The 22,057-nt window shown below is 39.8% G+C and overlaps 1 protein-coding gene across 1 annotated transcript; it reads right to left on the bottom strand.

The window, feature by feature from the left end:
- Nucleotides 1-14,047: 14,047 nt before the first annotated feature.
- On the bottom strand, nt 14,048-19,955 carry LOC145093974 (5'-3' exoribonuclease 3-like). The gene is made up of 25 exons (XM_079032228.1): nt 19,519-19,955; nt 19,296-19,401; nt 19,139-19,215; nt 18,840-19,031; nt 18,623-18,742; nt 18,473-18,535; nt 18,270-18,374; nt 18,080-18,181; nt 17,817-17,987; nt 17,542-17,619; nt 17,240-17,389; nt 17,053-17,154; nt 16,867-16,959; nt 16,683-16,778; nt 16,517-16,587; nt 16,309-16,437; nt 16,138-16,214; nt 16,003-16,043; nt 15,819-15,893; nt 15,598-15,743; nt 15,432-15,518; nt 15,271-15,346; nt 14,959-15,032; nt 14,709-14,867; nt 14,048-14,635 (listed from the first exon to the last, which is right to left on the bottom strand). The coding sequence occupies exons 1-25, from the start codon at nt 19,714-19,716 to the stop codon at nt 14,278-14,280; spliced, it is 2,946 nt and encodes a 981-aa protein (XP_078888354.1). The 5' UTR covers nt 19,717-19,955; the 3' UTR covers nt 14,048-14,277.
- Nucleotides 19,956-22,057: the final 2,102 nt, after the last annotated feature.

The raw sequence follows: 22,057 nt of genomic DNA, 5'->3' as shown, positions 1-22,057 counted from the left end.
TGTGGTCTTAGGGTAGAGTCTATTTAATCCTTTTTTGTGTATAATTTGCATGCATAAGGCAACCTGATATGATTGAGTTCTGGCTTGATAGAGACGGAGGAAATCTTAGGTTAGCATAGGATTCGGGATATGAGGTAGCCTGTGAGATATGATTTGTTTTGGGACGAATTAGAGTTATTAGGTAGAGCCTTGGGGAAGGTACAGGTATGTGTGGAAGGTAGTATTGGGCCCGTACTATGAAAGCATAGGACATGTACCTGAACCAACGTTAGATCTGAAAACTCTGAGGAGGACCGGTGTGGAAAGATCCCCTATTTGGGCATCCTGATCAATATGATTTGTGGAATTATAGTTCAATATGGTGGTGACATGGTTTCAAGCTGGGGAATCAGGATCGGGATCTGGATACGTGGCTGGGTCAGGTGACACTACCGAGGCCATTGACAAGAGGTTACGTGAGCTTATTGTAGCAGAGATTACTAGGATCATCCTTGACGCTACCCCGATTATCTTTAGGACAGTCAAGGAAGGTATGATGGAGATTATGGAGTAGAGGCTCAGGACATTCAGATCCGAGATTGCGGCAGGCCAGGTCAAGGCTTGAACTCCCTCATTTCGACGTTGGGTGGCGGACATAAAGAATTCCTAACGGACGATTTTTTGCATTGATGCGGCAAATGTGGGGTTTGTGTCATGTATGCTGAGGGATCGGGCCCGGGATTGGTGGGAAGAGGTGACCAGCCAGGTGGGAGCAGCCGGTGTGGCTGAGATGACATGGGCCGAGTTTTTTAGGCGATTTCATTTGGAGTTTTCACCACCTATTGAGGTGCAACGACTGGTGAGGAAGTTTCATGAGCTTTAGCAGACCAACGAGACTGTGGCGGATCACCACCAAGTTTCGGGAGTGGGCATTGTTGAATCCACAGTATGCTACCGATGAGGACATGAGGATGACGAGGTATCATTCCATGTTGAGGGTTGATATCCATGAGTTTGTGAGTTTCATAGGGTGTACAACCCTGAACGGGATGGTGGAGAAGGCCCGTGAGCGGGAAATGGAGTTGGACTTCCACACTAAGCGGAAACCTGAGCAGGAGCAGACGGTAGTAGATTAGGCTAAAAATCCTAAGACCTCGGATTCTTCTAGTAGGAGCCAACGGGGCGGGGGCCGGTGTGCCAAGGGCGGTAAACCGCATGGTGAAGCTTGTCGGATGGGCGGTTTAGGATGCTACGGGTGTGGCCAGTCAGGCCACGTGATCAGGGATTGCCCCAAGAAGGGCTTGATTCGTTTTCACTACAACCAGATCGACCATAATTGGGCTGACAGCCCGAGGTTGCACGAAGGGGGAGGAGCAGTGGCGGTGCCGGTGAAGAGTCACACATTTAAGTTGACTACTGAGGAGGCTCGGGCAGCACCAGACGTTGTGGCTGGTACGTACTTTTATCTTCCTGATCTAGATTTATTGCATTGCTTATGTGTATATTGTGCCTATATATAAGGACCTTTTTGGTCAATAGCATGTCTGCCCATGTTTTGTTTGATTCGGGAGCTACCCGATCGTTTATGTCTCTTGTGCTTAGCAAGAAGTTTCGGGATGTGCCGGGAACATTGGATTCCCTACTTGAGGTAGAGATTGCGGACGACCACACCGTGAGTGCGGAAAAGGTGTATCGGGACTATGTCCTGAATGTTCATAGGGAGAGGTTTCGTGTCGATCTAGTCCTGATACCGTTGTGAGGGCTAAAGGTGATTGTCGGGATGGACTGGTAGGGGACAACGGGGCCATGCTCGATTGTGAGCGCCAGTTAGTGAGGGTTCGAACCCCAAGTGGGGGAGAACTAGTTATTCAGGGTGAGACGGCCTCGCAGGGACCGACCCTCTGCTCAGATACAAGGGTTGTGACCACGATAGATGTGGGCAATGTGCCAGTTGTACAGGAGTTTCAGGATGTCTTTCCCGACGAGTTACCGGGAGTGCCTCCGGAGAAGAAAGTAGAGTTTCGTATTGATTTGGTACCAGGTGTCACTCCGACAGCGAAGGCACCATATCGGCTAGCACCAAACGAGATGCAGGAGTTATCCACGTAGCTTCAGGAGCTGCTAGACTAAGGGTTTATCCGTCCGAGCAGTTCCCTGTGGGAGCTCTGATCTTGTTGGTGAAAAAGAAGGATGGATCACACAGGATGTGCATTGATTATCGAGAGCTGAACAAACTAACGGTGAAGAATTGTTATCCGTTACCGAGAATCGATGATTTGTTCGATCAGATGCAGGGTACGTCTTGGTTTTCTAAAATTGATCTTTGGTCGGGATACCATCAGATGAGGATTCGGGATGAAGATATACCAAAGACAACTTTCAGGACTTGGTATGGACATTATGAGTTTGTGGTGATGCCTTTCGGGCTCGCCAATGCCCTGACAACGTTCATGGATCTCATGAACATAGTGTGTAGACCGATGCTAGATCAGCCAGTAATCGTTTCTATTGATGATATCCTTGTCTATTCTAAGACCAATGAGCAGCATCTGAGGGAGGTATTGGAGATGCTGAGGGCGGAGAGGCTTTATGTGCAAGTTCTCCAAGTGTGATTTCTAGCTGCGAGAAATATAGTTTTTGGGACATGTTATCAACCAAGAGGGTAATTCGGTTGATCCAACCAAGGTTGAGGTAGTGATGTGACGAAAAGTACCGAAGAATGCATCGGAGATCTGTAGCTTCTTGGGATTAGCAGGCTATTACCGGAGATTTATCCAAGATTTCTCCAAGATTGTTGTGCCTTTGACCCGTGTGACTAAGAAGAATGTGGCATTTCAATGGGACACGGATCGACAGTTGGCTTTTGAGACCCTGCGACCGAGGTTATGTGAGGCTCCGATTCTAGTACTACCCAAGGGACTGGATGACTTGGTGGTATATTGTGATGCATCGATCATAGGGTTAGGCGTAGTACTGATGCAGAGGGGGCATGTGATCGCCTACACCTCGAGGCAGTCGAACCCTCATGAGGCAAACTACCTCACTCATGATTTGGAATTGGGGGCGGTGGTGTTTGCCCTCAAGATATGGATACGCTACTTATATGGGGTGCGGTGCACTATTTACACTGATCATAAAATTTTGAAGTACTTAATGGATCAATAGAACCTCAACATGTAACAAAGAAGGTGGTTAGATGTGCTGAAAGATTATGACTGCGAGATCTTATACCATCCAGGGAAGGCCAATGTGGTGGCCGATGCTTTGAGCTGCAAGACAGCAGGTTCCCCGATTGGGAACGTTTGTTTGAGAATGACAGTGATCTCTCCATTGTTAGATATGATCAACGAGGCTTAAGTGGAGGGTTTGAAGAAAGAGATTTTGAAATTAGAGCGGATACGGGGACAAATTCCCCTATTTGTCCGGAATGGTCCGGGAATCTTGACTTAGTGTGGTTGGGTATGGATTATGGCATCGGGAGGGTGAGGCAGAAAATAATGGAGAAAGCATACAAGTCCAAGCTTTCTATACATCCAGGGGCTACAAAAATGTATAGAGACTTGAGGCTAAGTGTCACACCCCAAAACCGAGAACAGCGGAAACGTTCTGGGGCGGAGGACGTCATGTAATGTATCACAACAATGCAAAGTAGTAAACAAGCAACAACATCATTCATTGCATTAATAATATAATTTTAATTACATTTGAGTTCTTTCATAGTATAATTCTACAAAATGAATATTCAAAATAAAAGATGAGTCTCGACCGCTCCGTCTTCACAAAACCTGGTAGTCATACCTGTCTATTTGTGACCTGGGAAGACAAGTTATTTTGAAAGCGAGTATCAGCAATAATGTTGGTGAATTCATAAGTATTTATGTGGCTTTGATTTGTAAAGCTGTACAGAAAGACCTGTAAATGTTTGAAGGAAAGTTTGTACCAATGAACATGTTTGTAAGTAATTGTAAACGTTTGAGAACCCTAGAAAATCCCATATTTTGTACTAGTATAAAGAGTAGCCTTCTACCAAGACCCGACTGTTTTGAATGTTTGCTTTTAGAAATCCAATATTTGCCCATAAGTGGATGGTAGTTTAAAAGTCTCAAAAATGAACTACCATGGTGTTTTTCATGCCTAACATAGTAGATTTGGGTACGTATAAAATCTCTAAGGTATTTGATAACCCTGTAAATCAACATGTTTTTAATACTCCATGTGAGTTTTATAACCATGCTAATGACCCAGACTGCCTGTAACAATGTTCTTCAGGCGTTGGAATGTTATGACGTTTGTCACCCCAGACCTGCCGGTCTAACTGTAGCTAACAGTTTAGGTGCGGGATTGTCAATCCCGTATAGATCTATACACAAGTATCACGCTCCCCCTACAAGGGATTATGGTATATAATACAGGACTTAATAATGCATACTCGAAAGTACGTGAAATGTCTGTATAAAATAGATTTACGTATGAAAATGTCCATTTGTTTTTGTATATAAAAATATCTCTTTGATATGGTACTTGTAGTATGAAAAATTTCATGAATATCTAGTACACTATCTTATGTAATCGTATCTCTTGAAATTGTATGTCTTGAAATTGTATGCTTTGTAATTGTATGTCTTGAAATTGTATGCTTTGTAATTGTATGTCTTGAAATTGTATGCCTTGTAATTGTATGTAATCGTATCTCTTCATATAGTATGTAATGTATTTGTATAGACTCATGAATAAACTGACTCTTGTGTGATTCCTTGTACTTGGAATGGTAAGTAGTATCTCCTAACTATACCTACTATAGTTTCTAGTATTGTACGTGTATAACCGAAATATGCCTTTGCTACTCAAAGGTACTGAACCAACTGACGGGAACTTTTATGTCTATATATGCATATATGATGTATATAATTAATATTTAGACGACATTCGGACGAATAACCGATGCCCTAAGGCCACATCCCAACGAGGAAAAGGAAATAAAGCGAGCTAGCCGTCCTAAGTCCTTCAAACATTACTTATATAACTATACATATATAGGCATGCATTTGACAATATAAAAATATAAAAGAAGTTTTGTAAAAGCTTTGAAAAGTTTAATAAATAAGAAATGATGACTTGATGTCAGTTTATAAAATGATTTGAAAGTAGTTTGTTTGATAAGAACAGTTTTAAATATAGGAAGACCTTCATTAGAAACATGATTCTAACAGCGTTTGAAAGGAAACATAAAGTATGTAAGACAGTTTGATAAAGAGCTTTTAACATGTAAAAATGTTTTTCGTAAACTATTATAGTTTTTCCAAAAGTTTGTTTCGTTTGTATAGTAAACCCTAGTGAAATGATCACTCGTTATGTAAAGTGTAACTTTTGTAATGACATAAATGAACACATATACTCAAAGTATAGATAAAGTGTTTGATTCGTATATGTATAACAACATATTTAATTTTAAAAATACAAGATGTTATCGTGATATACTTTGCGTACGAAAGTTTCCATGTAGTAGTTATGAATCTCATATGGTTTATTTGATAAATAGAGTATATAATGAAACTTTAGGTTACACACGATAATAACCGTGTGTTTACTTGTATCCCCCCCCCCCCTTTAAAATGTATAAAAAGCATTGATAACACATTTGAAAATGTAGTTTATAGGGGTATGAACTCACTGAAGAAAGTGCGTGATTTGAAGAAAACAAGATTTTCTTGGGCGGCACCTCGACCGGAAAGTGACGAGATTCTTGGGAATCTCGGGGCTTCGGGCCTTCGTTGGGGTTTAGATATGAAACCAGGAAGTCGGGATATTGTCGGCATGAAAAACGAGGTGAAAATGTGAGAGAAATGAAGAAAATGAGCAAGGATAGCCAGCACCCTCGCATTCTATTTATAAGGAAGGGAGAGGCCTCGTACGCTGGGCATACTTCGGAGGTACGCGGGGCGTACCTCGTACGCTGGGCGTACTCCGAGGTACGCAGCGCGTTCGCTTGCATCACTGCTGACCGCAGCCTTGGGCGAAGTGTTTGGTCGACGTGGACGATCCGGGACCCTTCATTTAGTACGCTGGGCGTACTCCTTCGGATAAGGTTTTGAAATGCATGCCAAGAACTTCTAAAATGCGTAACTTTCGCATACGAGCTCCGTTTTCAACGTTCTTTATATCCACGCGAAGGTGAGAAAATACTCTACAACTTTCATTTAGACTCCGTCGGCTAATTTTGACTTTAGTTTTAATTATATTTTAATTAATAGGTCGGGACACGATAACTTCGTTAAAAATCCATAACTTCTTCATACGATGTCCGTTTTGGGCGTTCTTTTTATGCATGATCACGGTTTAACGTAATCTACGACTTTCGTTTAGATATATAAGACTAAAAATTATTGTATTGAAACTTCGCGTTTTACGTCTATCAGCTGTGCCGGTTTTTGCCGCGAATCTTAGATTGATCATAACTTCTTCGTTATAACTCGGATTTTAGTGTTCTTTATATGTACGAAAATCTTGATACGATTCCTACCACTTTATTTAACCCAAATAAAATTTTTAGGAAAGTTATATTTTGGCCTAAATTTGACTAGCGTTACACTTTATTGTCTCAAAATATCGGGTTGTCACACTAAGTTACCGGTGGCCCTGCATGAAGCGGGAGATCGCCTGGTTCATGGAAGGGTGCTTGACCTGATGGAAGGTCAAGGATGAGCATCAACGGACTCATGGCAAGGTTCAGCTGCTACCCATTCCCATGTGGAAGTGGGAAGAGATCACTATGGACTTCATCACAAAGTTGCTGAGGACAGCGAGGGGTGTGGATGCCATATGGATGATTGTGGACAGATTGATGAAGAGTGCCCACTTTATTCCGATTGATGAGAGTGTATCTGCTAAGAATTTTGTAGATATTTATGTATGAGAGGTAGTGGCTAGACACGGGGTGCCAGTGTCGGTATTCTCTAGTAGAGATGTTCGATTTACATCTATATTCTGGAAGAAGTTCCACGAGGAATTGGGCACTCAGTTGCATTTTAGCACACCATATCAACCCCAGACAGATGGCCAAAGTGAGAGGACGATCCAGACACTCGAGGATATGCTTCGGGCATGTGTGTTGGATTTTGGAGGTAGTTGGGATACTACCTCCCATTGGCAGAGTTTTCATACAATAACAATTACCATGCCAGTATCGGCTGAGCTCCCTTTGAGATGTTGTATGTTCGAAGGTGTAGGACCCCCGGTTGTTGGGGTGAGGTCAGACAACGGGTCATGGGGAGCATGGAAGTAGTGCTCAAGACTATCGGGCTGATTCAACAAGTGCGCGACCAGTTCCAAGTCTCTCAGAACCGTTAGAAAAGTTATGCTGACTGGCAGTGGTCGGATCATGAGTTCTAAGTGGGGGCTTCGTGTTACTAAAAGTGTCTCCATGGAAGGGGTCACTAGGTTTCCAAAGAGAGGCAAGTTAGGACTTCGATACATTGGACCGTTCAGGATTACGGCTCGGGTGGGCAAGGTGGCCTATCGCTTGGATCTGTCGGATGAGCTTAGCCAGATTCACAACACCTTCCATGTGTATCAGCTTTAGAAGTGTGTCACAGACGAGGCTACGGTCGTATCTTTGGATGACATTCAGGTAGACGAGAGCCTGAACTACATTGAGAGGCTTGTTGTGATTTTAGATAAGAAGACCAAGGTTCTTCGGAACAATGAGGTGAAGCTACTGAAGGTGCAATGGCAGCACCGAAGGGGCTTCGAATGGACATAAGAGCCGGAGGAGGAGATGCGAGACCACTACCCCGACTTATTTGGGCCAGCAGACTTCAAGGACGAAGTCTAGTTCAAGTGGGAGAGACTTGTAATACCTGTTCCTGGTATTATTTAAATTATCTAATTTTTAGGGTTTTGTGCTTGGACTCGATGAGTTGGGGAGCTCCAACTCGGCGAGTAGAAGTTACTATAAGGACGTGGGTTTCAATCCTACTCGACGAGTCAGAAGACCCTGACTCGCAGACTAGGCGTTGTAAAGGAAAACCCTAATTTTTTTGGTTTGCACCCTATTTAAAGAACTTAATCTGCCTACTATGGCCTCCCTTACCACCTTGTTAGCCAGAGAAAACCCTAGTTGGACCTTGCACCCTCTTGATTGAGAGTAAGAGCTTTTGTGAACGATTTTGGTATGTTTGTGAAGGATTTTAGAGCTTGAAAAAGAAGGAGCAAGGAGAGAAGCAGTAGATCCGACATCTACACTGTATTGGCCACCATATTTAGGTATACAATTGTTACCTTGAGTTCTAGTTGCTTAGATCCCTTTTCTTGGAAGTAAATTGCCATTTTTGGTGCAAAATGGAGTCATGCTCGGATCTGGACTGATCACAAGGATATGGTTCCAGATTTGGACCTCTCTAGGTCCCCAATTCCATAAAGCTGATCACTTTATCCAGCTTAGGTCCTTTTTATGCAATAAAACCTTGTAGGAAGCATATTTTTCATGTTATGACCTTGGAGGACCTTGCATGGACATAAATTTTGCAACTTTACGTGGTATCTACACTAGGGGAGGTTGGATCCGAAGTTTAGGACCTCAAATCCCACTGAAAAGGGTCGAACATGAAAGGGACTGAAGGAACTCGTTGAGTCCCGTAGTTGACTCGACAAGTCGAGGTGGGGTTTGCTCGTTTTTGAATTTCTGATTGAGTGCAGTGAAAGATTAGGGTTTTGGTCTGAATTGACTTTAGGTTTTCTTGACATTTGATGAACTCGACGAGTCACAAATATAACATTCCGAATTTCAAAAGTATGATTTAAGGGTTTAAAGTGTAATTTCGAAGAACGAACTCGACGAGTAGGTGCGCTTACTCGCCGAGTCGGAGCGGGTTTGGGTCGCGAATTAAGTGACCAACTCGCCGAGTCGGAAGCTGGACTTGATGAGTTGGTGCTGGAATGAGAAAAACCCTAATCTTAGGGTTTTCACACTATTTAAAGGACTGTATGTCCTTCTCCCAGCCTCTTATTCCCCCAGAGAGTTCTAGAAAACCCTAATTTCGTGTGAGGCTTCATTGTTGAGGAGATTGGAGCTTAGAAGAGGAATTTGGTGGAAGGAGCATGAGGAATTAGAAGCTAGCATCAAGGGGCTTGTATAGATCTGGGATCTACATCAGTTTGGGCACATCTCAGAGGTAAGGAGCCATTGTCTTAAGTTATTTCCTTTTTGGTTCATCCTTCGTGGTTGTTTTGGGAGTTCCTTAGCTTGTTTGAGATCTATTTCGGGTTTCTAGTTTAGATATGAGGTTGCTACTCCAAATCTAGGCTTGTGATGGTCCATAATGTCTTAAAGTTTCTATTTAAGAGTTGTTGGTGAAGCCCCTTAGTCCTTAAACCTATACATAGTGTGTTTTGAGCCTATATCTCCTTGGTCTCACATAAAGTTTGCAACTTTATGTGAGGATTGGGTTGTAGAAGAGTGGATCTATGGTTTGGAGCCCCTGCATGGCTCGAAAAGCCTATGAATGGATTGACAACTGGAGGGACTCGGTGAGTCACATCGGTGTACTCGAAGAGTTGGAAGAACAACTCGGGGAGTTTGTTGAAGATTGCCTTGGACTCGGCGGCTCTCTTCTTGGACTCGGCAAGTCTGGTCGTAGAACCCAACCTCTTTTGATTAAAGCCTTGGATTAAGTGAGTCGGTTGGCGACTCAGTGATTCGGATAGGATGGGACTCAAAGATCGTTGGACTCGGCGAGTCTTGGGGCGACTCGGCGAGTTAAGTTGTGTTATGAGAGTTTTCTGGGTATGGGAACTCGACGAGTCGACGGGGTGACTCGGCGAGTAGAGTCAACCAGGAAGGTTGACTTTTTCTGAGGACTTTCACTTTGACCAAGAGTTGGCCAGTTTTGACTTCCAAGGGTATTTTGGTATTTTTGGTATTTATGGAATTGGTTCTTTGGTAGTGTTCTGTGGTGAAGATCATGTTAGTGGTCGGAGCAGCTTGGTCTTATGTTTTCAGTTCGGCAGTTGCAACGTAAGTTATCCTCGCTATATCGACAGGGTCTACGACACCAAGGCCGACCCTTTATCGGATGGAAATACGAGTATTGTTTGTTATGTTATTGCTTTGCTAGATCTGCATCCTGGTATTTAGGATGGTGTTATGTTAGTGACCTAGTTAAGGTCGGTACCCAGTATATAGGGTAATGATATGCTAGTGACCGGTTAGGTCGGAATCCTGATTAGGATGTTGATATGCTATGTGATCTGTTAGACTGTTTGTCTGGTTAAAGATTTGCTATGTGATTAATTGTTTTATGTGCACATGGTTGTTTGACGGGGATTGGGTTGAGGCGGGTCCTGCTTTGTGCTGTAGGCCAACATACCCAGGGCGGACCCGATATTCCGAAGGCTCGGTGAGCGTTCTGGATAGGCTGAAGGCCCCAAGAGGGCGGACCAGACGTGCTGAGGCTCGGAGAGTGGACCAGGCGGACTGAAGGCCCGGTGCGGGCGGACCAGTCATAATGTAGACTCAGAGAGTGGACCAGGTGGATTGAAGGCCCGGTGTGGGCAGACCAATCACAATGTAGACTCGATGTACATGGCTAGACTCGGAGGGTGGACCAGGTGGACTGAAGGCCCGGGGCGGGCGGACCAGTCACACAGTAGACCCGTTGTGCATGGCTGTTCTATTTGTTATATGGTATGAGTATGTTTATGTGTGGTTGGTATTTTAGGGCTAACTCACTAAGCTTCCAAGATTACAGTTCAGTGTTTTGTTTCAGGTACTTTAGGAGATCGTGACAAGGCGAAGGCATGATCGTACCGCTCCTCATGTTTTATGATTTATGTGATATGGTTATAGGGGATACTTTGATGTTTAAACTATTTTGAAAACAAGATGTATGAACTTAATGGTTTTGAATGAATTAAAATGTTTTAATTTGGCTCCATTTTTACGGCCGTTACAACAAAGTTGACTCAGTGAGTTGGCTCGAGATTCAGTGGAATGAACTCAGGAGGAACTCGACGAGTTGTTGGATGCACTCGGCGAGTTGAGGTCAACATGGACTGTTGAGCTTGACTTTGACCAAGGTGGACCAGGGTTGACTTTGAGGGTATTTAGTGGGATTATGACAAGTTAATCACATGTTGATTATAGGCAATTGAGGAGGAGCAGTGCGTGGGAAATATCTGATCTTATCTTATCAGTTCAACGTTTGAGAGGTGAGTCTCCTCACCATACCAATGGGTCGAAGGTACCAAGGCTGGCACATTTATGATATATAATAATCTAGCAGAAGTTATATTGTGAGACATGATAGTTGGTTATGTGCTAGGATTGTATGCTAGTTGTATGCTTGTGTGGAAGACCATGGGAGAGCCTATGGCACCTGGATGTAAGACCATGTGGAGAGCCCTTGGCTTTCCTAATAAAGACCATGTGGAGAGTCCATGGCAACAAGATGTAAGACCATGTGGAGAGCCCATGGCACTTAGGTGTAAGTCCATGTGGGGAGCCCATGACATCCTGGAGTAAGACCCTGGGGACGAGCCCACGACACCCATATATGTTATATGCATGGCTTATGTGATATATGTAGCTTTGTGGCTAATATGATATGTGATTATGTGGATTGTGTGTGGGGTATGCTCTGGGGAACTCACTAAACATTAGTTTACATTTTGTGGATTTGTTTCAGGTACATCTGAGCCCAAGGGTAAGGGCAAGGCTTGATGGCGCGGCGCGCACTTTCTCTCAGGCGTTTTTATGGGACAGTCTGATGATTTAAAATAAAATTGTACTTTATATGAATTTTGAAAATAATTGTATTTGGGATTTCATGGTTTGTGGGAGGTATTTTGGTTAATCAAAAATGAAAAAAAAAAATCTTTTGAAAATTGGGTTGTTACAGTTTAACATCGAACGTTGATTTTTGGCATTGGTTGACTTTTGGTCAAATTTCTATTTTTTAGAAGGTAGTATTAGGATTTGCTTTGCGGGGATTGTCAGGAGGTGTTTAGCACCCATCTTTTTGCGGTGAGAGCTGTTAGATGTGGTCGGCACGAGAGTGAGCGGGGTTTTAGTCGGCACTGTCAAGCTATGATTCAAGTGAGTCTTCTCATGGTACTTGTGGGTCGAAGACATCAAAGTCGGCCCACTAGATTGTGTTGTATAGGATGCTAGTTTTCTTTGCAACTCTTACATATATGATTGGGTTGAAATATACCATAGGGTTGGGCCCGTGATTGTATGTTGGGTTGAAAGAAACCCCAGGGTTAGGCCCAATGTTGCATGTTCGGGTTGAAAGAAACCCGGGTCGTAGGCATGAATGTCGGCTCATTAGATTGTGATGTATAGGATGATAGCTATCTTTGTAACTTTTGCATATATGATTGGGTTGAAATATACCTTAGGGTTGGGACCATGATTGTATGTTAGTTGAAAGAAACCCCTGGGTTGGGCTCAATGTTGCATGTCTAAGCAAGTTTGAATGGAAGGAACACATAAAGTTGGCAACTCTATGACTCTCCTGAGTCCCATGAGCAACATATATTGTAGATCTAGACTTTGGTTGGGGTTCTTGACTTTTCATGAGTTTTTTTTTTTTTTTTTAGGTCATTTTTAGCTCATTTTGACCTAAAATGGATTCTAGACGTGTATTGGACATTCATGTCGATAAAGCTTCCATATTTATCCTAGATCTGGTATTAGAAACTCTTATGGAGTGGTTGGGTTAAAACTTTTTTGGATTAAGGGCTTAATGGTTAAGACATTGTTGTACTTATCTTTATTTGGACCTAGGGTTTAAGATATTGATCTCTTTGGGTGTCTTAATGGATAAAGTTGGAAATTTTATCCATTTAGACCATAGGAAGGACCATATATGAGCTTTGAAGCTCCTGGGACTAGGAAATTCCCAACTATATCGTTATGAGGGCCATGGCTTGGCCATGGATGGTCACAGGTGTGGCAGTTGATTAAAGTTAACGTTGAAAGTTGACTTTGACCGTTGAATTTTGGCATGGGTTGACTTTTGGTCAAATTTCTTTTTTTTTTTAGAAGGTAGACTTAGGGTTTGCCTCGCGTAAATTGTTATGAGGTGTTTAATACCCATCTTTGGCGGTGAGAGATGTTAGTTGTGGTCGGCATGACATTGAGCATGGCTTTAGTCGGCACTGTAATTCAGGTGAGTCTTCTCACTGTACTTGTGGGTCGAAGGCATCAATATCGGTCCACTAGATTGTGTTGTATAGGATGCTAGCTGTCTTTGTAACTCTTGTATATATGATTGGGTTGAAATATACCCTAGGGTTAGGCCCATGATTGTATGTTGGGTTGAAAGAAACCCTAGGGCTGGGCCCAATGTTGCATGTTTGGGTTGAAAGAAACCTAAGGGTTGGGCCCCGAATTGTATGTTGTGTTGGAATATAGCCTAGGGTTGGGTTTACTTATTTGTATGGTATTTGGTATTTTGGAGAACTCAATAAGCTAGCTTTGTGATTATGGTTTATGTTTAAAATGTTTTTAGGTATTTATAGCTTCAAAAGGAATGACACTCAGCTTTGTGATTATGATTTATGTTTAAAATGTTTTTAGGTATTCATAGCTTCAAAAGGAATGACACTTATATTGATCGCACTGGAATGACACTTATATTGATCACACTATGATTTATGTTTAAAATGTTTTTAGGTATTCATAGCTTCAAAAGGAATGACACTTATATTGATCGCACTGCATCCCCTTGTGATTTTACTATGATACTTTGAAGATATTTTTATTTTGATCGTCTTTTTGAATAATTAATAAATGGTTTTGACTTAAATAAAATAAAATTTTTACTCAAGAAGGGACCATTTATATTGTTTTATACTTAATGACTATTTTTGTTGTTCTTTAATCCATGGAAATTGTGTATTTATTTATAAAAAGAGCTCAAAATAACATCAACTTCGTCAACCTGTCTTGAAAACTAATATTGATAGCTATTAACTATTTATCTTCACAAACTTTCATATTTCATCATATTTTAATATTAATTTTTTAAAATTGTCGTAATACACCTGTCTCTAACCCAATATGATATAAAGAAATGTACCCTAGAGTTATCAGGGATTTTCTTACCAAAATGCTGCACCTTATCAGGTTCAAAACCATGTCTACTAGCTTCCAACATATACATGTTACCATCCCAAGAGGATGCCAGTTAGGTTATACTAGATTAACCTTACATTATAACTTTATAACAAACAAGAAAAACCTTTGCAAAATACTTCTCATCTGTTGGGAACATAAACTCTTAATTGTCAATATCTTTACCATCTACGATTGGAGGCATTCTTGGATTTTGCATCTCCCCACTGTCCCCTACCCTGGTTACTAGAACTGGATTCTGACCTAACTGCCCAAAACCGACCATTCACAGTGCTTGTCCTTCCATTATAATTGATTGATCGGTTTTCACAATTCCCATTTCTTCGAGCACCTCTCCCATGAGTATCCCACCAAGTACTGCAGTTTGTTTGCTCTTTTGGTGTCCTTGTGGCATCATGACGTGAAGTACTTTGAGAATTCAGAGTGGCATCATGACCTCTTCCCCTACCTCTACCACTCCAGCCACCAACGGCTCCAATGGTAGGGCTTCTTTGAGCTCCTTGAACTTGTTCATACGATCTGCAAACAAAACTTTTGTATAAGTTTAGAGCCACCAAGGAAGAAAAATCAGACAATATTTTGATCAACAAACCTATTGCTTCGGTTAGAGTAACTGTGGGTCCCATGCCTAAAGTGTCTCTCTTGGATGCGACTTTGAGAACTAGAAGCAATTTCGTTGACTCTACCCCTCCATCCACTCGCCAAACCAACACTAGGGTCTATTTTATCTTCTTCAGGTTGTCCATGGCATCTTTGAACAAAAAATTTGCAAAAATATTAGGGCCAGATCACAGAGCCACCAAATAGCTAGCATAATTAGACAAATGTCGAAACCAACAAACCTATTGCTCCGAACAGGGTAACCATGGCTCTCATGCCACAAGCGTACTTCCTTGATATCTGCTTCGCTCACATCCTGTTTATCAAATTTTACAAATGTTCCATCAATTAAACAGAACTCAAGACTTTAACATGTTAATGGAGTTCAGAAATATCTAAAAGCAAATCTTCCATTCACTTTTTGATGAAAAGGACGAGGAAAAACAACCCACGATATTGTATTGTCCACAACACAACGTTTCAAGAGACATGGGATAAATTAGAAGCCTGTGAAAGCAACAGAGCCAGATAATTAAAGAGTCAAAATGGCATACCGAATCTGGAATGTCAGTTCCTTCAAGGACACGAGGGATGTGATGAGAGAAGCATGGTGGATCATAGAATACACATCTGCAGCATAGAAATACATAATAAAATGACAGTAAAACAATACTAGGTGGTAAATCCCAAGTAATAACTGAAAGTATTTTCTTACAGAACATCATGATCGCTTCCAAGGTCATTAACATCACAAACATACTTGGGCTCTAAGTTAGGATAGACAAAACCATTTATGTCTCCACTGAAATCAAAACAAGAGAAGAAGATGTATACATTAGGAAAACGAACAATCACTGCAATTCGATAACGAACAGCACAACCTTAAGCCTGTATCAACTTTCATGGAGCTCTTTTGCTCGATAGAGCCTTCATTGTTGAAGGAAGAGATAATTTGCAAGGCAAGATTTTGTGAACTGTGTAGGAATAACTTGTCAGCATTCTCAGCATTTCTTTGAGCTTCCTCCTCCTGAAGATAAATAATTAGAGTCCTTGTCAAACATGTGAAGGTTCTAATCTCTAAATACCATCCAGCCATACGTACAGTCAGTTCCTTCTCGATCATCTTTGTTGAAGCAAGAAGGCGCTTCTCATCGATAAATGGAAGCTTGCAAATACCCTTCAAAAGATATATTTTTGCAACATAAGAAAACTATAGGAATATAAAAGTATAAAACATGGTTGTTGAAAGGAGAAATAAGTGTTTTGAACACTAATTATCCCATAACCTGCCAAAGAAATCTTTTCCCATCCGTGTCCACATCAAAATCTTAGAATAAACAACAAAATATATGTCAATAGTGTTCATAAAGATATTAATCAAGAAACAAAAACTATTTGAGATGACTCGGATCTTGACATACCATTAGGATAAAAATCAAGAATATTTGAATCATCCGTTGTCATGAGTAACCGATACGGATGTGGAAGTGCATGGGCACTACATGAGCACATTATATTAGATAAGACCATGAACAAAAACTTATCAATCCACATAACCATGTTTCTTAAAAGAAATTTAAGAGCATATATACCTAGTAGGAGGGAGAACAGACATAAGCTGATCAAATGGTTTAAAGGGGGATCCTCTTTGAAACGTAACTTTAGTACTTGAAAGACCTTTAAAATCTGATGCAAATGGCCCATAATGGAATGGGTAAAACCTATTGATGGAATAATCACAATCGTTATTCTATGTTATCTATAAATGTTAATCATATCTTATTCACAGATGCCCCTCACCATGTCCATGACACAACCCCTGAGAAGTAATATAGAAAAACCCAACACAACCCTTCAGTGTATCTTTCGACCTACATACAATGAAATGGACATGTATGAAACAATGTGTGGATCCAATAATAGAGAATAATATCATTTAGTAAAATAGTAGATGTAGAATACATACCACTTCTTTCCTCATTTTTTCCACATCCGCATCCGTTTCAGCAGAAAACTTGTATTTGTAGTAGCGTTTTCTCCATCCAGGAGTACCCAGTTTCACCTGACAAGATTTAGTTTAAACACTGAGTAGTTCTTGTAATCTACATCCTGAAAAAAAAAGGAAAACTCACAACAAAGATCTTCCATACCATGTCTGAAAGAAGACCGTTTCTGAAAACATTCGATATCTCACGATTGTAAGATTTTAATTGCTCCTTCAATGCTTTTGTATTCTCGATTATCTTAGCAAACAAGAAAAAGAGTGTCATTTAGCTCAAATCTATGATATGGAAGGATATAAAAATGATAGAGAAAGAAAGTAGGATCAACTATACATCATATACTTGCACATCATGATCAGGTGATTTTTCGGTGTATGGTCCCTTCTGATTATGAGTGCTTATCACAGGAAACAACTCCTCTTCTCCATTACCACTCTAGACAAAAGATTAATTATAAAACCTTTATGAATTTTTAAGGAGTTTAAAGATAAAGAAAGTGAACCTAAATTATCAAATATACCTCATCCTTGAATTCTGAAAACATACGTCGAAGTTTGCTTTCATGGATTGCTGATCTCTTCTTGAAAATCTGATCTTCGTATGTGCCCAATGCAAGGATGAACTTTTCAACCCTTTTTAGTTTGATATACCCTCCTTTCTTATCATACACCTGTTTCCATTTTTCAAAAATTCAAAACCATAGAAACTAATACTATATACATCGTCAAGAATGAGTCATATATATAGATCAAAAACAGACTATTCTAGGGTGATCAATGAGATACTAAAGTTTTTATTTAGATTAATTCCACCACTAATTACCTTTTCCATATTCACAAGATACCCTCCAAGGTTCTTGAACTCTTGCTTGTACACATGAATCAATAAATCAATACCACCCTGATCAAGAATGATAAAAATTTAGAATTTTGATTTTCGACCACAAAAGCTACAATGATTTAGTTGTTTCATGAACATTTCAAAACTCTTTTTTGGTAAACTCTTAGCAATATTTCATCTTTGTACTTTTTCATCATCGCAAAATTTCTTGAAAGTTGAATCCAAACTAATTAAAGGGAAAAAGCATTCAAAGTAACCTCATGAATTTCCAAGGTTGGCATATGGGGAAGAAAATCATTTCCACCGAAAAAGCATATGAATATGAAATCGTCAATCAATCGTTCAATATCATATTCAAAATTTTCAGGCACATTTGTGGATCTCAAATCAAAATTAAGATATTCCCTCAGTATCCAAACATGAAGAAACTGGAGTAAAAAGACACAATAAAACTAACATTAGAAGTTCATACAACATAGATAATGTTTAATCCATCATGCACATTTGACTCCTTAATTACCTGATGTGGCTTCTTCACCAACAACTTTTGCTTTCCAGCAGCTGTAATATCAAGTTTGTTCATCTGTTGACTTATATCAACTTTATCACTGTTCAGGTCAAACTAGCAGAAGCACAGGAAAAACGGATTAGCCTGTATTAACAAGGAATTAAAATAAAGTAAAATGATAATATATAGTAGTAAAATGCACCTGTTTGAACCATCCTCTACATTTCACCACATTGGTTTCGGAATTTCCAGCTTGCAACAACACAGATGAGTGACTTGTTTTTGACTTATCTTCTGCAAGAACATTCTGACAATTCAAGAACTTAGAATTAGAATTGATTGTCAAAAACTATTGTGCTAGAAATTAACAAATAAGCACAATTTTACAAGAAGTTAAACAAGAACCTCTCGCAAAATGGAAAAATGGAGTTCATGTGTAGCCAAAGCGAGCATAATAAGGTCTGCATCCTGCAAACAAGAGCCGATAATGTAAGGTTAAATGACATTAGTAGGAAGTAATAAAAAAGCTCGACATAAAATGGGTTCAGATAATACCAAACCATACAAGACATGGTGTGTATTTGGATTATAACCAGGGCAAGTCCGTTGAAGGCGTATGAAGGACATTATCTTGTGTTCACCTTCACCATGGGCATTCGCATCGGAAAGAATTACCTATAAATGATCGAACTTTAGTGAAACCCTTAAAAGCATGCATACAATTTCGTTATGTTTTAACCATTTAAATTGTGAAATCTGTGACATGACAAACCTTCAAGTGCTTCCATGCATCGTTTTTTGATACGCGAAGATGAACGTAAGTCTGGAGTTGCTTTGATAACTCGAACATGAACGTGGTGCCCGGAGTGATTATGTTCGAATCCGTCACTTCTGAATCCTGTTTCGGAAGAACATCTTTGCCTTCAACTTCGTATTGCCTTCTCAATCTATCTTCCTCTTTGCGCTATATACACATTATAAGTTTCAACTTAAATGAATTTGATCGAAAAAGACTTCAATTATAGCATGTAAAGATAGTTCGTAAGTATGCACTGAGGGAGAAAAACGTACAAGTGTCTCTTGATCCTTCGCATTTCTGAACCTTCTTGTTCTTTGCTGGTTCATTTTGGCTCTTGGGGCTACTCCGTCTACACAATGTTTTCAAAATTTTGTAGTCTTTGAATATCTGAAGTTAGAAATTGATTTCAATCGAAACAAGATCACTTACCAATGGCCAAATACAGCAGCTTTTTTGGTCTTACAATCATCATTATTCTGTCTATATACTCAAATATGTTGCTGAAAACTTCTTCATATGTTCCAGGAGTAGTCAACTGTAAAAAGAACCAGAAATGTAAAACATAAAGATTTTTACAACTGTAAATTCGCTGAAAAGTTTTTCCATTTTCGAATAGAGAAGATTGAGAAAGATAGAAGATGAAGAGACATACATATTTAGAAAGCACATCGTCGTGTTCCGGGTGAAAACATGGATGTATGATTCCATTCATGTCGAGATAAAGATTATCGAATTCGAGGTCATTGGGGTTTGGTCGAGTTCCGTCTTTCTCCTCCGTCTTCTCCACCGCATTCACCACTGTTTTCGGATACTTGTTCGCCAGCCACCTGTAAAATGACGGAACACCCATTTCTTCTTGCTTCAAAAACGTCTTCTTTCTCTGTAAATGTACTGAAATTGGAAGTGATGGGTTGCAACTACTGGTAAAATAGTAATGTGTTTGGGTTCCCTATAACTCTATAAGTATGGCGGCAACACAGAGATCGGAAAGGCTAGAGTATGATTACACTGTTTCAATGACACTTCGAAAACCCAACTGTCATCATCATCTTTGAATCTATTTTTTATCCATAAAGATACGTTCGATTTTAAAACTTTTCATTCAATTTTTATCCATAAGATAAGTTCGATTTTTTTTTTTTTAAAGACAATCAGAAGTAAACAAATTACTATAAAAAGTTGTTTTTAAGACTTTAAGTTGCCTTTTTATCGTCAGATTTTCAACGTGAATTGTTTTAAAAATGTTTAAATTGTATTTTATTTGATTTATTTTTAGATGATTTAGTTTGTTAAACAATAAACCTCAGAATAATTCGTTTTATAAGATGATTGATTGGACGGTGGTTTTTTCTAGTTTTAAATAATAATTTGCATGAGAGGTTCTTCTTTTTCCCAAAAGGGAAAAAAAGTCATAAATGCATTTAGATGAAAATGTGAAAACAAGTAAAAAGGGTGGTAAGAGCATATCAAGTGACATGCCGATATTGTTTGATATACCAAATGTACGTGTTAATCTACCTTTCAAACACCAACTTCTTTTCAATATTTCCAATTCCTCTTGCTATGCCAAATCTCATACTGTTATAAAACCATTTCGACAGTATAAAACTATTTCTCTAAGGGATGGTATCCATATTCACTTTGCCTTTGCCTGTGTATTAGAGCATCTTCAATGGAATTTCACATTTTATACGTATACAGATTGCAATTCACCAAGTTCAAGTTCCAAACCGAGCTCAAGTGGTTACAACCGTAAATTGCGATTGGTTCCCACTGTTTTTAGTTGTGAAAGTCGTAATATGATTACAATTAGATGTAAAAGAATGCGACTAGTGGTTGGATGTGAGACGTTGCGAATGGGTCCAAGCAATCAGAGCACATTGGAGTCGAACCGTCTGGCTCATTGCGAATGGGATGGTTGCGACCAATTGCGACTAGTTGCAAATGCTCACAACCCATCACAATCATATTCAGTTCATTGTGATACCGTTCGTTGTTGTGACTGTTGGAATAGCGTCTAAGCCCGTAACTATATTTGGTATGTACTTGACCCGGTTATGCATGGTCCTTTTGGGTTGTCTTCTCCAAAGCAACTTGACAATGTAATTTAAGGAGAAATAGAGAATATTATGGTTTATTAATATATTATAAGAATAATATATTAAAGGAGAAATTATATTTATTTAATTAGTATTAGTCATAAATTAATTAGGAATTAATTTGGTGACTAAAAGTGATTAATTAAATAAAGGGGTATAAACTGTCAAACGTATGATAGTTGACTTTTGGGTTAAGGAAACCTAATGGACTTAAGGGGGGACGAAATTATGATGGGGATCCATCATATTTTCGTCTAAGGCCTTATTCAAGAAGGTTCTTTGGGTTGCTTGGTGGCTAAGCTGTCCATTAGGGTTTAGACTGAAACCCTAGTAGCCTGCAAGTATAAATAAGACCCCTAGGCTATGGAAATCGGCTACACTTCATTCCAAGGGAACCCTAGGGCCGATTTCTAGCATCTCACCCTCTCTCATATTGCTTTCTTGCTTGTGGGGTTTGTGAACCATTAGAGGAGTTACAATTGTGACTCTAAGCTCAAGATCAAGAAGATTACAAGGATTCAAGCTACTTGGAAGAGGTAAACCACTTAGATCTGTTTTCTTTATGATAATTTCGAATTATATATGATAGATCTAGGTTTGTAAGTTTTGGATTCAAAGCATGTACAATAGAGAAACCTAGATCCAAGCATTAGGGTTTGTATGAGCACATATGATTGTTCTTATGCATAAAACTCATCAGTGGTATCAGAGCCTTGATTGGTTTCAATTGTATGTGATGCATAACTGTTTTGCTTGCTGAAAATCGTTTTTCTTGCCTCTGGCCGACTCAACTCGGCGAGTCAATATCTGGACTCGACGAGTTGGCCCTACTAGGCAAGTTCAGAGTTGACTCGGCGAATTTGTGCGTCAGACAGAGGATATTTTGAGATTTAGTTGCTGTTTTGTCTTGGATTTGATGCCTAAATCGTTTTTTGAAGTTAAAATCCAAATGTTATCTTAATTAAATGATTATCCTTGCCAAAACAATAGATAATTTCAAATCTTTTGAATATTGGTTGTTTATATGATAAATATAGATTATTTAAAATTATTTGGTAATTATCTTATGACTAAAATTGGATTAGGTCAAAT

This window comes from Lactuca serriola, chromosome 3 (genome assembly GCF_051521515.1).
Source record: "Lactuca serriola cultivar US96UC23 chromosome 3, Lser_US96UC23_V15, whole genome shotgun sequence".
In the NCBI taxonomy this organism is placed as follows: domain Eukaryota; kingdom Viridiplantae; phylum Streptophyta; class Magnoliopsida; order Asterales; family Asteraceae; genus Lactuca; species Lactuca serriola.
This window is presented reverse-complemented; position numbering and strand designations above follow the sequence as displayed.